General features: G+C 29.2%; 2 protein-coding genes across 4 annotated transcripts; one reads left to right on the top strand and one right to left on the bottom strand.

Annotated features, from left to right (window-relative positions):
• Positions 1-1091: 1091 nt before the first annotated feature.
• LOC105459197 (AP-1 complex subunit sigma-2) lies at positions 1092-11187 on the bottom strand. Of its 3 annotated transcripts, XR_975649.1 has the most exons (6): positions 10991-11186; positions 10723-10901; positions 9987-10095; positions 9731-9868; positions 4441-5998; positions 1092-4261 (listed from the first exon to the last, which is right to left on the bottom strand). XR_975649.1 is itself a non-coding variant. In XM_011705028.1 (5 exons), the coding sequence occupies exons 1-5, from the start codon at positions 10991-10993 to the stop codon at positions 4217-4219; spliced, it is 474 nt and encodes a 157-aa protein (XP_011703330.1). In that variant the 5' UTR covers positions 10994-11185; the 3' UTR covers positions 1092-4216. The 3 variants fall into 3 exon arrangements, 2 of the variants coding, with proteins under 2 accessions (XP_011703330.1, XP_011703321.1); XM_011705028.1 differs by lacking the exon at positions 4441-5998 and having other exon boundaries at positions 10991-11185; XM_011705019.1 differs by lacking the exons at positions 1092-4261; positions 4441-5998 and adding an exon at positions 7763-8051 and having other exon boundaries at positions 10991-11187.
• Positions 11188-11566: 379 nt separating this feature from the next.
• LOC105459191 (centromere protein I-like) lies at positions 11567-15823 on the top strand. Its single transcript, XM_011705009.1, has 15 exons — positions 11567-11765; positions 12050-12172; positions 12297-12446; positions 12574-12662; positions 12978-13108; positions 13178-13358; positions 13441-13553; positions 13651-13805; positions 13904-14104; positions 14181-14287; positions 14502-14690; positions 14772-14896; positions 14977-15094; positions 15182-15352; positions 15631-15823. Exons 1-15 carry the CDS (start codon positions 11711-11713, stop codon positions 15697-15699), a joined length of 1977 nt encoding a protein of 658 aa, XP_011703311.1. The 5' UTR covers positions 11567-11710; the 3' UTR covers positions 15700-15823.
• The last annotated feature ends 340 nt before the right edge of the window (positions 15824-16163 follow it).

Raw genomic sequence — 16163 nt, 5'->3', positions numbered from 1 at the left:
CACATAAGTGGAATGTTGAGATCCACGGCAGATTTTTTTATTATTCCGGATTATATAAAAATCCGAAAAAATTTTTGTATGCTTGTGAAACCTAAAATAATAAATTTTTGTCATAATAGAAGTCTATAGAATAGAAGAGTTTTATCATAATAGAGGATTGTATTTTGCTTATCTTTTTACAGATTTAAATGGAAAAGATCTTTTTAGATTATAATATTTGAGGATATGTATTATAGAAAAAAAATAGTACGTATAATGATATTGGCTTTTTTATGAAAAAAAATTATTTCTACAGCGGATTAATTATTAAATTTCGTTTGTTTTAATTAAAATGAGTACAATGATACCAAAATAAAAATATTATAGAGTACAACCTTTATGATACATATACCGGTTTGCTACATAAGGCACAGTAGTACATTTTCTAATTGTTTGATCAATGACAAAATAATCATTTTTACTATTAACAAAAGAATTTTCTTATATATTTATTAAAATTAATACAAAAAAAGTATATGAAACATTTAAAAAATCTATTTTAAATGTAAAATCATATATTTAAATTATAATATTGAAATTAGCGTTAAAAATATGTATAATATGAAAAAAAATCCAAATTTTTTATTTGCGCAAAATACATTTATGCAATTTATAACTCGAGTCATTAAAGACACAAGCATGACTTCTATTGTTTCTTTGTAACGAAAAAAACAACTGGATATTGGCACCCTTGTACATGCATACACAATGTCAAGTTTTTTTAGAAAGTGAGGGGGTGCGATACCAAACTCCGTCAATTTATCCATTCTTTTAAAAATTGACAAAAAATCGACTTAAAAGTGCCAGATTGCCGGCGGAGGATTAAAAATATATACATATGTTATTGTTAAATACACGCAATATTAATACTCTGTGCTAATGTTATTTAAACGTGTAAATCATTTGGACATGTTTAAAGAGGTTTATAAGTCCTGATCTTTTCGCACGGTCTTTTTGCTGATCGTCGCTTTTCTGGGCATTCTCTTATTTAAGAGTTTTAAAACAGCTTCGAGAAATTATTATTCAGTGCAATAATAACTGTAGATAAGCTGTCTGTTTTTATGTACTTTATTTTTTTTGGACGGAGCGTAAAAGCATCGTCTTTTGTCAATGCAACATTTGGTCTTAACACAATACATATTTCATTCTTAACATCGATAAAGTCTTATCCTACAGTCCGGTCGTTTCCGTCGAACGTCAGCGGTAGCAACAAAAAGATAACTTATCAACTATTTTGATTTCGTTTCTGACAAAGTATGTACATTATTCTGCTCTGTATAATTCGAAAGTTTATAACGCAATACAAAACGTTTACGAGCGCATCTACGAGCGTGTCGCAGACTAATTGTGTCGTTGTAAAGAGTGCAAGGATTAAAATGTTATGACTTTTTAATTGATCTAATAAACGTATACTAAGACTCTCTGCTTAAGATAAATATCGACAAGACATCGTATAAGTTTCGACAATCGCAATAAGATACAAGCAGAATAAAAAACGGAATAATTTTAAATGCGTTAATAATAAAATGGCGTTGCGCAGATACGCAAAATATAATATTTAATCGAGTTGCAATAGACGGAAATATAAAATATAAATCTCGTCGCGCTCTGTCTCTCTCTTTCTCTCTCTCACTCTTAATAATCGTGTAACAATGTCATGCCTCCCCGCTTTTAAAGTCTTATCAATTTTCACGCGATGTTTATATGTAACAAAAAGACTATAAAAAATCGAGCCGAAAGGATATATATGTATAATTACGTAAATACATTTTATACTCTTCTAAAATCATTAAAAAGAAGCAACTGCGTGTTGAACACTAGAAACGAGCACGCTGTTTATTGGGCACGAATATCCTCTCGGAATTCCGAATCAGATTCAATTACATCCATTATTATTAGATATGTGTATACAACGCGCGTGTATATATATCGTAACGTATAAATGTTACAAGCGAATATATATATATATATATATTTAAGAATATACTTAACTTATTGTCTGATCTTTAACATGGAAAGTACAAATCGAGATTTCTAATACATGTTGGTATACTTCGATTGCACGTTTCTCAACGGTGTGTACATTTATGTAACAAAATATCTCGATTCATTTCAACAATTGCATTGGACACGAAAATCGATAACTTTTACATTTTCTTCGCTAAACTACATATGCACGCTTTAAGCATCATAAAAATACACGGTACAATTTAACTCTTCAACAAGGATGCGGAGGCTTTTATATATATGTCGCGCGCCAAACATTTCTAATGGACTACTGCCAAGAAACTGAATTTAAATCCCTTCAAATTGTGTTGCTCGATAAGATCATCAGTGAGATATATGCTAAAATAATTACAATATTCTTTAACTCTTAACTGTGTTGTGACGTGAAAATATTTACTATCACATTTATTACGGAATCAGGAAAGTTAAAAAGATAAAGATAAATATATAGATAAAATAAATATAGGATAAACATAGGATGTATTTCAGTCATCGGATTGTCATCAGCCTAACCCTAACTTATATACGTTTCTAAGATATTAAATATTGTTATTTAAAAAAAATCTATAAATTAAACCGTAGATTAGTGTATACATACATACACATACTAATCTACAATGTAATTTATAGATTGTACATATAGGATGAGATCAAAATATATGTGATGAATTCAAAATCGAATAGATTAAAACTTGTGATTCAATTCAAATAAACTTAATTTTTTTTTTATTTCAATTGTTACTTTTTTCTTATTTATAATTGCCTGTTTAACAGAAATTGAAAAATTGATAAAAGAAAGTTAAAAAATTTGCAAAAACAATGGTCTCTTAAAATGGAAATATCGTTATATCAGTTAAGAGTTAAAGATAACTACATTCTTATAATTACTCTAAAAAATACTAATATTTTCTAATTATTCTAAATCTGTTTGAAGAAAGACGAATCGGTAATAAAAATGTAATCTTTGATATATTCGACTTGTTTAAAATTTCAAGTAGCTAATTAATTAGTAATTACCAATTCCATAAATTTCGAATTTAATGATTATGGACCAGTGACTTTCCGTAAATAAATATTTGCAGCTAATATTTGACAAACATACATCATGGCATATTTTAATCTTATTATTTATTAATTATAATTACTAATTAAATTTGATCAATTTTAACATTCACTAATGATAAGAACTTTGGCTTTTAAATTTTATCAAAGAATACACGTTTGTTGCCGATTCACCGATCTTTCTGTACGCAGTCTGTATACTTCTTAACATTTCAACCAAAAGATATTCTTATTATGTATAGATTATAATTCTTTTGCTAACAATAGTTAAAAATGTGCAGACTTATTATTGTGTGTATATCCATATCCCGGAGAAAGATCCGGAATTTCATTGATACATTATGTAATACAGAATATGATATTTAATTAACAATACATCACATCTCGCGAGTGATTGTGTATAAATAACATATGTTTCAAACTTAATGCAAATGCTAGATTTATATGTATTCACTTCACTCAACCGTAACACATCTCGTATTATTATAGTAAGTAGAACTTCCGTAAAGAAAAGAAAAAAGTTTTTAATAAGCTAAGAAAATCATGTTTCTCGATTTTCCGCACTATAAGAAACGCGAAATTCTATGCTGTCTCTATCATTGATAATTTTTTAAATATTTAAATGTCATTTTTTCGCTCAATAAACAGATCACGAAGCCATGAAAGTTTCAAATTACAAATCGCTTTAAACAAAATGAAATAGGTGTTAAATAGACGGCGTGTTTATTTATGTATACTTATATATTAAAACACGCCTGATTGCCATTGTCATTGTATCTTGTATTTGTTGATTCGATAGAATTATGTTAAATGTGACTGGCTTGTAAACATGCACAAATATATTTTATTTGAAGCTAAAAAAAACTCTAGGCTGAAGAAATGAGACTTATGATTTATATTCGCTGTATCATTAAAATAATAAATTTGATAATTGAAAATATATTTGCACACGTCAAAATATTTATATATTTTTTCTCTTTTCTTAATTTTTCAAGCTCAAGTAACGACATGGAAATTGCGTTAATGGAAATATGGAATGGTAAAACATAGTTGTGTGTGTGTGGGAATGTAGGCTTACGAAGAAGTACGCGTATCATTTGAAAGAATATTATCCCAATCCGTGATCCTCGAAGAATCCCTGGGGAGTCTCCTCCTGCAACACATACACAAGAGAGCAAGTTTAATGACACCGTAAATTGGAATATGTCTTGTAATAATATGAACAGGGATCAATTACTTTGACGCTGCACTTTATGAAACACATTACGAAAAAATAGAATGAAAATATATATGTATATATATATATATATATGTATATAAGCGTACACGTACCTACGTCACAATAAAATTCCCTTCTTGATGCAGCTTCAAATGGTGAACTGAACCCTTTTCATATAACTGAGTAACTTTTTTACTTGTTTGGGTACACAAAGCGCATGTTCATGTATTGCCTCGATCGAAATTTTAAGCACCAATAAAATAATTGCTTGTTTTTTACATGCAACGTGTCGAATTGTGGAGATCCCATCCTCCAGATGGGATCATAGTGATTGCGATACGGCTGAATATGCTCACACCGCGCGATGGCTTACAATAGACAATATCCAGCCAACACATTATTTCGTTGCCTTTGCGAATCTCTTATATTATTTACTAATGAACTAATAATTTTTACTAATACACAAACTAATTTCATCAACAGAAACATGAGGTGTCAATTTTACCTGCGATTAACGTAAATGATTGTACAGCGATTGTAAGTGATTGATATAGCATAGGCTAAGAAGGTATTATGTGCGCTAATTTTCAATTACAATGTAAAGATTTCGTACGACATATTTATTACTAGTACACTTAATGTATAATGACATCAAAAATTGACGATGCTTATATAATATATGAATATGTACATATATAATATATAAAGAGTATAAAGAGATATATATGTTTCCAATTATTTCTATAGTTAAGATAGGTTCCTCTTTTTCTTTTTAAGTAGATACATAGACGCGTAAGAAATATACGTTCTATGCAATATATAGTCACATTAATACTGACGCTTTTCAGTAGTACATATACAACAATTTTTCATAAAAATAGCTTACGAATACAGATAATTTTATTGCCATAGTTGAAGATTAAAGTACGTAGAGGAGGGTAACTATATATATCACTTACTCGTTAATACGTATGTTATAATTAAGGTTTAAGAACCGTAGTTCAGCCTTTGGTTAGTAACATAACAATTTGTTCTATGTGCAAGAGAGAATTTTTCTCGATATAAAAAATATATTAACATACACAGAGAGTGCTCCAGGCATCGTGCACTTTCTTTCAACTGTGATTATTGAAAACCGATACTAAGAAAGAGAGAGAATATTTTTATATTTACTTTGTCTATTCCAATTTCAAAGAAACAAGTTTTCGAATTAAAAGTTCCGAATATAAAAATAATAGTTGATTTTTCAAGTTTTTAAATATACAAGAAAATGTTATATATTTTCTTTAATTTAATAAATAAACAGTGACAAACTTAAATTGCCATTTGAGAAAATTTTAAATTGCCACTTGATGTATTTCATTAAAAAAGTTAAAAAAGAAAAGAAAATTGATTTTTGAATTTTTTTATCAATTTGTCTTCCCTCGAGTTTTCGTTACAGAAGAAAGAAAATGTATGATGCCTCAACAGTCTCGTATATGACTAGTAAAGTTGACTTGAGAATTTATGTATTTATATATAGTAGAGTCGTAATGGCATCATGCAGCGGGTAAGCCTTTTCTTGTTTTTCGGTCGATCGTGTGGGTCGATACTCTGTCCATGAAGCTCATGCAAACAATAGGGTACCTATAAAAGCCCTACCTCCCGCAGAGCACTTTCCACAGCTTCGTCCTTCCACAACAAACAAAGAAAAACCAACTAGTCTTCGCTAAATTTCTACTTTGTCCTTATCTACCATAGGCTTAACACACATGATATTACACTGTGCAATATGTTTAACATGTAAAACGCTACAATATTGGTTCTCTACGTGTAAAAGTTTCATAGTATTCTTTCTAAGTCACATTAAAATTATTTTAAAATATTCTCTTTCAAACATTAGGAGTGTTATGTATAAATGTAGAAGACATAATATTCCGTTGACATATTTTACTTAGTTTAGAGAAAAGTATATAACATATGAAATAATTGTTCTCAACAGGCACAATAAGTTACTAATTATCAACCAATTACAATAACTTTAAATTTTACAACCTTTGCTTTTAACATTTTTTTCCAGGAATCATAATTAATTAACATGCCACACTTCAAATGCCTTATCCTGTCTAACAATAAGACAGTTGATATTAATAATAAAATTGCGTAAAATTCTTTGTAATTCGATATTTCTGTGAAAAATAAAACTACATGATACATTACTTAGAAAACAAAATATACGAGACAAGTGTTACAAAATGAATACAATTGTTGAAAAGTATTTATTAGATTTTGAAGGCATACATATACACATATCAACATTCTGTTTATAAACGGCAACATATATGTAATAGTACACTTCTCATTTAGCCTAGTTCTAGTGGTGCTTCATAATCTATGAAGTAGCTGATTAATCTAAATCTGAGTGCTAAGTTTATAAGATATTATTATGGCAATAATCACGTTAACATGGTTTCTTTATCTTTTATTTAAAAAAAACGATACAAGTGCATAAATCGTTGCATTGGTGCCATGCTCTCGTACGAATCTCATAAACATATAGTCGTATGGCAGTTAATAGCAATTTGCGGATTAGCTCGCCTGATTTAACCGCTCAGTTTCCGAAGACAGCCGTCATGCTCGGCAATATCTTTCTCTTTACCGCATCCATATTTTTCATGCTTCCTTCCTCCACGTTTGTACCAAGCACAATGACTGCCATCGATTCCAGAGCGAACTGGTTAAGCGAATCCGCAATCTGATTATTAATAACGTTTCTTTATCTGCTTTTAGAATATTTCATCATTATGTTAACGTCGCATGCACATGATTTACTTTATATCAATATGTATGTAAATCAAACAACTCAAACGCAATTCTGATATTGAAACTTATGTAATATAATGGATTATGAACTTCCTATAGAAATTTCTCATCTACATGAGGTATGTGACAAAGAATAACATGATGTGATTATATGTGTTGTGTTCAGATTATGCCTAATTTTCTTTATAAATATTAGTAAATATGTATTACTCATGAATACAATGCTTTCATTTAATTAATTTCCCAATTGTTTGCTATTCAAGCTTAAATTCTACACTTTAAAGGCATAACAAAACTCATTAATCTCATTAATTAAACTCATTAATTAAATAAAAATAATATACTTTTTTAAATACAAGACAAAAAAATATCTTAGTGTCATATAAAATTTTCAAAATGCTAATAATATTCAGTATTTGAATGTACATATGTAGAACAATTTAATTCATAAACAAGAAAAAGAATTAATAATTCCTTTAATTAATTTTGTAATTTTAATTGAAAATTACGTATATTTTTTAATTAAAAAAGTTTATGTATATAAAATATTATATTTATCATGTTCTTCATAAAATAATTTTTTTTTATTTAAAAAAGCTAATAATAGACTAGAATGAATAATGGTACTCTATGTTACTCTTCTCAATTCATTTAATGGCATATATACTGAAAACAATATATATTATTAATATGCAATTTAATTAATTGAACTATTCAGATGGCAGAATGAATGAAGTAACAATGAAGAGAATTTCTCACTCATTACTACAGCCTAGAAATTTCGAATGTACACATTTTAAATAAAATTTAAATTATCTTCGCTTCAATTCGTTTTATACATTTGTTTGTATCACCAATTTAAAACGTATGATTTTCTCTTGCCTACTTCATCTCTGTACAAGATTTTCAAACTCATCAGTAACTAAGCACAAAATAAATATACAAAGTAATTTCATAGCACGTAGGTTAAAACAAATTTAGAGTATCTCTCTTCTAAATATATAAAATCAACTACAAACTCCCTGTATATGTATTATGTAAAATATCTTGAGTTCGATAAAAATCTTTTATCATTTAGTAGGTATTGAAAATTCTTTTGTACTATTCCTTTTTTAAATTACAATTATCAAAAACCTAAAAGGTAGCCATTTCTTATATATTTATAAGAAATAATACAAACTTCAAAAAATATCTTTTTCAAGCATATAAATTACGCAACAATAGTTACCAAATAGTATTCACTATATAGATATTGTTGCAGATACTTATTATCAAAAATTGTTAACAGTAAGATACTATATAAGCTCATTTATGAAGATTAAACGAGAAGCGTATATAAGCATTTACGCACGCAGGATTGTCTATAACAACATTCAATATTTAACATTTAAGCTCGTTATCTTACAATTTTCTATCATCGATACATGACATTACAATGCAGACGATATGTTGCTCATGCTTTTAAAAAATAGGACAGTTGGAATGTATAGAAAAGTTGGATGATATATTATGTAATACAGACACTCGACAAAAGAAAGAAAGATCGAGGACTTGATACAAAAGAGTTATTAATTTAAAAAATGTCTCCCAGATTATTTGTAATAACTGATATAAAAAGTATTTTTACGGAAACATTAAACGTTACTCTGTCATTTTGTACATTATATAAAACAGCACGTGTGAAGTAACTTGTAGATATAGTGCTGAATTGTGAATATACATGTTCATACAAGCAACAAGACTTCTCATATATTACAAAATAATATCAATGTAAATGCAAAAGCTCGATATCGTTCGATCACATCGTGCAACATCAAATATTACAACAACACAGAATTGTCAACAAAGAAGAAAGCTCATCCGTCCATAGATATATGTACAGTATTATGATTATGCAAGAAGACAGGCAATATTAAAGCTAGGAAATTCGAATTGCTTCATATAAAGAGGCAATTATTAATATCTTCAAATGCCTTCATGCATGTGTTTTGTAAATATGTATTTCCGTTTATGCAGTTGTATAAATCTATTGTTACTAGGGGGCGTTAAATAAATATTTAAATAAATAAATAATAGTCCAAATAGTACATCAAAAAGAATTGCTTCAATATCGTATATTCCACGTGTTCATTTCTTTAAAAAAAAGAAATACTGAACGAATATTGCAAAAGAATTAAAGTCGAAAAATCGAGACGAATGTAATTTGATTGTATAATTTCACCTAGTAGTTTAAATAGATTTTATACATGCTTAACTCCTGCAATATCATGATCGTTTAATAAAAACGATACATGACTGGCAAGAAGGAGTAATGGCATATAGATCGTTTTAATGTATTCGTAACTGTTTGTAATTAAATTAATTATGCAAATGGAAATATAACACTTTCATTTGTACTTTTTATCTATGAATATAGTTTGCTAGCTGGCTTCTTAAATAAGTGTAAACAGCTAGTAGCAAGATAAAACGATCTAAAAATACTTCTTTTACAGCCAAAAAAAAAACTGACTGTAAAAGGAAAAACAACATGTGTACAACCTTTGTGTGCTATTAATAAATTAAGACAGGTTACAATTCAAGGGGTGCATCCCCGTAACTAACCTCCTGTAACAGGTCCTGGGCAGCAATGGCTTTCAATACATTTTTTTTGCTAGTTTCTTGAATCTCCCCACCGACAAGCAACTCGTCTAAGATAAAGTATGCCTTTTCGAAATTGAAAATTATATCCAACTCGCATACCTAATAATATATTGTCATCAATAATAAATTATAATTACAATATATGATTTAACAACAAATTTACAAAACTTGACAAAAATTACGCTTTAATATATCATTTCAAGGGCATAATACTCACACTGCCAAAATACTTATCCAATAGTTCAACGTAACGATGTATAATCTCCAATGTCAGCAATTCATTGTCGTTCTGCTCAATTGCGCAGCAAAAGTACAAGCTTGCATATCTATAAGCATAAATCAAATGTCTTTTTTTATGATTGTAATAAAAGGCATTTTACAATCGCAAATGTAATGTCACAGATTAATGGCAACTTAGATGAAACTCTGAGCTACATTCTTAAAACCTATAGTTTACATAAACTCTATAGTTTACGTCATGCAAACTATAGATTTTAGTTACCCGAGTAAAGTTTTAGAACGCAACTCTGATTAACTCGGTGATTTAATTTGACTCAAGTAAGTATTGCTTAAAACAAAAATTCTAATTGTATAACTCTTCGTTTCTAATCTAATCTTTTCTCCATATCTAAACGACAGATTAATAATTACTTGTTAATTATTTATTATTTATTATTCAACGTTATTTTTTATTCAAGTAGATAAAATTGTGCTTCAATCGAAATTTCTAACTACATAATCTACATAATTTTTTGTCCCTAGTTTGATATATGCTTCCATATGTTACACAACAAAGATGTAACCTTTTTATCCATGTTAACAAAATACATAATACAAATTTTACTCTGTAAGGTAATCGTCGATTAAGTTAATCAGAATTCGGTCGAAAAATGGTGTTTGGGCGGAATCACTCTTAACTGAATACTTCGTTGGTTCGTTAATAAACCGTATACCTTTTGTAAACAACCTTAACGTCCTTCCATTCCAAGAAACTCGACATTTTTGGTTTTCGTGCGAGTATCGTGGTGATCAGTTCGCGCGTGATTTTCTTTTTCAGCTTATCCGGATGCGCGACGTACCACTTCTGCAGGCGAAGCTTGCCTTGGCGGCTGAACAGTAACATAAATTGCATCTGCAAGAAAGACGTGGACGGTGACGGTCAGGGATCGCTCCCGCGTTACGTTCTTTATTGATTTGGAGCATAAAGCGTAAAAGATTCACCATATTGTCGCGATCCTGCTGTCCCTCGTCTCGCACGGTTATTTATCTTTCACAATTAGCACTACGCGTAATTAGATAACGACGACACTCGCACAAATCATGCATAAATCACGGACTCGTAGCTGCCCGGAGCCAGGAACTCCGTCGACTCCGACAATTGTCACGAACTATCACGAGCGTGCCCGACTGAAGGCAGTGACAGGCAGTGAAGGCCACGATCGCCAGACCGCAGACGCCAGTGACGCCACGGCACAAAACGTAATCGTAAGCAGCGAGAGACTTGAAAATCGACCAATCACAGCCATTAAATTAATACTATATTATTGATTGAAATGAATATTATATTATATTATATTATATAATTGCTTAAATTTTAGCAATTATTAAACCAGCCACGCTAATTCCCGTAAGGGTGTCGGTCTTTAATAATTCTCAATATTCTCATCGGTGTTTGATCCCACGTGATCCCCTTACGTCGAATATCACTACCCCCCTCGCCATTGCCCATCCATATATTCCTACGTCAATGGTGGAGTCCCTCTAGGGACTCTTAAATTAAAGATGTAAAATGATGCGTTTGCGCACACGTTCCGATTTGAATTCGACGATGGGTTAGTTAGGGAAAGTTTACGCGGTTTTCTGTCACGATTCTTTAGGTTCAGTCATATTTCTGATGATTTCGTACAATTTTGTGTGACTTTTATTAGCGAATTGAGCAGGATGGTGGAAAGTGAGACAAGAGAAACATGTTTGAAGGCCATAAAGGCCATCAAGTGTAAGCTGAAAACGATATCCATGATAGATGTTTGTGTTTGTATACTCGCTTCCTTTAAATTGAGCAAATTCAAGCTTATGTGTATTTGATGTAGGCTTAATAATATATAATATTTATATTATATGTACAATGCATATGTATATTTCTATTTTATATATTTTGAGTATACATACATCTTTTCACATAATATTATATGTGCCATACAAAACTCAAAATATAACAAACAATTGTCATATGTGGATTAATGCTCAGAGATTCAGAGTTGCTCTTTTCTTTTCTTTTAGTAAAAGGCGCAGCGTTTTCGGAGTTTACCCTATTTCTCACCGTATTACAAGAGCAAGCTGCCACAAGGGGATTAGATGACGATATTCTCAGTCAGCTCGTAGATGTTCTACGTACAGATTTCGGTTGGTATCTTGTTAATGAATATTAAAACATTAGAGCATATTGTAAATTTGTAAGATTATACGATCTTCATGTACACATTCGTGAATTAACTAAATTTTCTCTGTATCTGAATTTATCCGTTAGCTGCAGTCAAACGAGTATCGCTGATAAAATGTCTAATTCCAAGGTACAAACTGTCTGAGGAAATAGTGAAGTCTGTGATCAGCTGGTGCCTTGCTTCATTGGATAAATTGCCATTAACCGTTTGTATAATTGTTATACAATGGATCATAGGTAAATGGATTCTTAATATAAGATCTGCTTGCATTCATTATATAAACGTATTAGATATGTATTATTTACTATATACACTACAAATGCATATATATGCTTGTACATTGAAAATATTTTTAATGTTTAGGTGTATGGGATTACGAATTAGTGGATAGAAAAGTAATCAACATATATTATGATGTCTTTTTCTATGTTATGCTCAAGAAACAGAAACTGGTAATGTATACTTTCTTTCTTATAGATATTTTATATCTAATTCTATCTTCAAAAAGAAAATGTTAAAATATAGCTTGATTTCCTTGTTATTATTGGTAATTTATATATATAATTTATTAATAAATCATTATTAGTAATTTGTAATTTGTAAAAAAATTTCAATAATTTTGAAAGTATTAGAGAAGTTTTTTAACGATATTTTATTATACCTTTATTATTTTTTAAAACTTAATAAATACTGAACGATTGCAATATACATTGTACAAATTAAGCTTTAAATCAATTTAGTAAAGTATTCTGTATCATAAATTTCAGGAACGCCATATAGCACGTCTTATCTACGTACTGACAAGACCAGAAGATGTTTCTCGCAGAGATGTCTCGAGATTGTTGGTACTTCAGAAAAATTACTCAAAACCTCCAACATACATTACTGCATTACTTTCGTAAGTATGATTGTGTATGTGAAATATTTGCTTTGTTAATAAAAAGAATAATTGTTCAACGTGTTGTAGCTTATTTAAATCATATAAGCCAGAATTGGTACCTGAAAAAATACAATCAGTGAATATAGAAAATGTGTGGAAACCTATTCCTGAATTTGTACGATTGGCAATGGAAGATGCCAGAGATCGTGCGGAAATTCAACAATCTCGTCAAAGCATTCGAACTCATTTCGATTGGAACGTAATGCAGGTATAAAAAAAGTATACATTTTATCATATATACGATAGTCCGAATTTAGAAGATAGATTATAAAAATTATTATTTGTTACAGAATATAAAAGTTCAAAAGAGAAATAAGGCGCTTCTACCATCTGTTGGTTATTTTCACATTGGTTCAAGTATTTTTAAAGATAAAGATGCAAAATCGATTTTTGATATAAGTAGGTGAGTAATATCCGAAATAATTTTCATATTTGTCACTTAGATTAATATTAATATATAACATTACATATATCATATTATTTGTACTTGTGTATACCAGTATAGAAGAATTAGGAAAATATCATCAGAATGTTGAATTGCCGTGTAATGCTGTTTCACTTTTGGCAAATATGGTTGGTTACCATCTCCTCACATACGCAGATTTTCAGTACCAAAGTAGATTTTCGTACAATCTTTACAATACGCTTACAAGAGGTACGTGTTTATATTTCGGAAATTCTACTCTCTCCTATTACAGAAGACTATTTAATATAAGCTTTACATACTACAAAGTCAATATGTTAATGTTTTAGCATTTATACTGGAAAATGGAAAGTTTTCTAAGGTGGAAATGGATAAACTTTTAACTATGACGGGCGAATCTTCTCGGTATATGCAGGAAGGAATACTTATAGTTAAACTGTTTTTCGATGAATATTTATATTACAATTCAGGAGAGCACCTGTTGAATTTACTTGATTTATTGCAATGGATGACTTCTATATCAGTAACTGGTAACTAACTATGAAGCTGGCCTTTATATTAAAATATTAAAATATAAAGTTAAAATATCATAGTTTGTATTTTCAGAGTTACGAGAAAATATTCTGATACATGTGCAAAATATGTTTTATGAATCAAGTTTAAATGTGAAGTGTGAAATAATTAAATCTCTGCGAAAACTAATTACGAACTTGGTAAGGATTACTTTTTCATTACAATCTATGTAACCTGTCCATAACGTATCTTATAATGATATTAAACAAAAAAGCATAGGAATTATATACATAAACTTTGATTGTAACAGAAATATACATAGTTTAGTAAAATATAAATTGCATTTATGTCAACAGTTTATTTTTTTTAAATATATGTATATAATCGTTACATTAATGTGACAATTAATTACAGTTTGTAAGACAAGGACTTGAAGAACAGGGTCAATATGCATCATCCTTCTTGCGACAAGGTCCGCTAGAAGATTTAGCAGAAATCATACTTGTGCTTACAATGACATTAGAAAATCTTATTGTTTGTGGATTGAACATACACAATTATAATATTATATTGTTATCAGAGGTTTTAGCATTTTATGAAGAGGTATGTACAAAAATAAACTTATAAATAATGTAGTTGTAATGTTTAACTGGTTAATCTTTATTTACTTGTTTTGTTTTAAAGATCTGTACATTAGAGAGCCGTAGTTATGTATTATCTTGGACATTGCCGCCACCAGCAGTCATCTATGGAGCATTTATTACGAAGAGTTGTGCCATCTTGTCGAGAATTTGTAGATTACTATTAAGGTATTAATGTTATTTAATATTTCATCGACTTTCAAATTAATTTAATTCTTTATTGTTAATACTTGAAATATTACGTACAGATACCGCAAAATGAGTCCACATTTACATCAGATTATGCCATCAAATCTCTATAAAGAAAAAGTTCGCATTATATCTATTTATGCAAATGATATTTATGAAGCATTATGGTATGATGAGGTACGTATGAACGAAAAATAAAAATGCAAATAAACTCCTGTATATGTTATGCACAAATAGGCAGCATTCAAAAAATTATTTTAACAGTCTTTCAGTAACCGACAGAATGGTGAACTTCTGAAAAGTCTTTCAAAAAGAATAATTGACGATTTAGGAGATTGTAATTTGGATACTTTATTGAATATTAGCAATCATTATGCCATATTATCCTATAGATGCACGATAAATAAAATGGGCCTAAAAATAAATACAAAAGAGGTAAGTTAAATTACAATTAATTAAAGTATCTATTTCGAATTTTTAACTTCAAATTTAAACAACTTGTAATTTGTTGTAATATAAACTAATATATCAAGGAAAATTTTTAAATTATATAAATGATTTTTCAGTTTATTTAAAAGTAATTTTGAAAGAAATCAACGGAAATTTGATTTATTTTAGAAATTGTACATATTAGTTTCTAAAACAAATATTTTGATTGAACTTTTTCATGCATACATTTACTCTTGATGTTAATTGTATTAATTATTTTCCAGGATGCCAAGACTATGGCTTTTTATTATTACCCTGCAGTAAGTATATTTCTCGCAGCATTTGATGAATGATATATCTTAAAACTTAAAAAAGAAAAGATATATAATATTTTTTATATGTGCGTACATTTGTCAATAGCAAATTAATTAGCAAAGTAAATGTAAGGGATTAAAGAATAATATTATTGAGAACTTACATATATTTCTTAATATTTATATCTTTTTTATGAATAAAAATTTTTAGAAATATTTTTAACTGAGTATTACATTCATTTACATTAATTTTTAATGTAATTATTTATTTAATCATAATTATATCAAGTCATCAAAGATTTTTATATGGAATAAAACAGTTCAAAATGAATTAAATGATAATATGACTGTTGGAGAGAAAGCAAACGATGAAAAGAATTAAAGTCCTACCTATGAAGATGGAATTCTATATTTAAAGATGACTCGTTGCAAAGTATCGATCAAATCTGCTGTCAAACTACATACTATTAATACCGCCTGTTAGAACATAGTTATAGCTATTA

This window comes from Wasmannia auropunctata, unplaced genomic scaffold (genome assembly GCF_000956235.1).
Source record: "Wasmannia auropunctata unplaced genomic scaffold, wasmannia.A_1.0 LD336101.1, whole genome shotgun sequence".
In the NCBI taxonomy this organism is placed as follows: Eukaryota; Metazoa; Arthropoda; class Insecta; order Hymenoptera; family Formicidae; genus Wasmannia; species Wasmannia auropunctata.
The sequence above is the reverse complement of the archived record's forward strand: the minus strand, read 5'-3'. Positions and strand labels throughout refer to the sequence as shown.

What these genes read in the sequence shown, in the direction of transcription:
- LOC105459197 (XM_011705019.1), bottom strand. An exon ending in TGGATAAGTATTTTGGCAGT is followed by an intron (nt 9,869 to 9,986) that starts GTGAGTATTATG and finishes ATATATTATTAG; the next exon opens with GTATGCGAGTTGGATATAAT. An exon ending in CCCAGGACCTGTTACAGGAG is followed by an intron (nt 8,052 to 9,730) that starts GTTAGTTACGGG and finishes TTTTGTGCTTAG; the next exon opens with TTACTGATGAGTTTGAAAAT.
- LOC105459191 (XM_011705009.1), top strand. Translation starts at nt 11,711, where the DNA reads ATGGTGGAAAGTGAGACAAGAGAAACATGTTTGAAGGCCATAAAGGCC. An exon ending in TCGATTGGAACGTAATGCAG is followed by an intron (nt 13,359 to 13,440) that starts GTATAAAAAAAG and finishes TATTTGTTACAG; the next exon opens with AATATAAAAGTTCAAAAGAG. An exon ending in GACTTCTATATCAGTAACTG is followed by an intron (nt 14,105 to 14,180) that starts GTAACTAACTAT and finishes TTGTATTTTCAG; the next exon opens with AGTTACGAGAAAATATTCTG.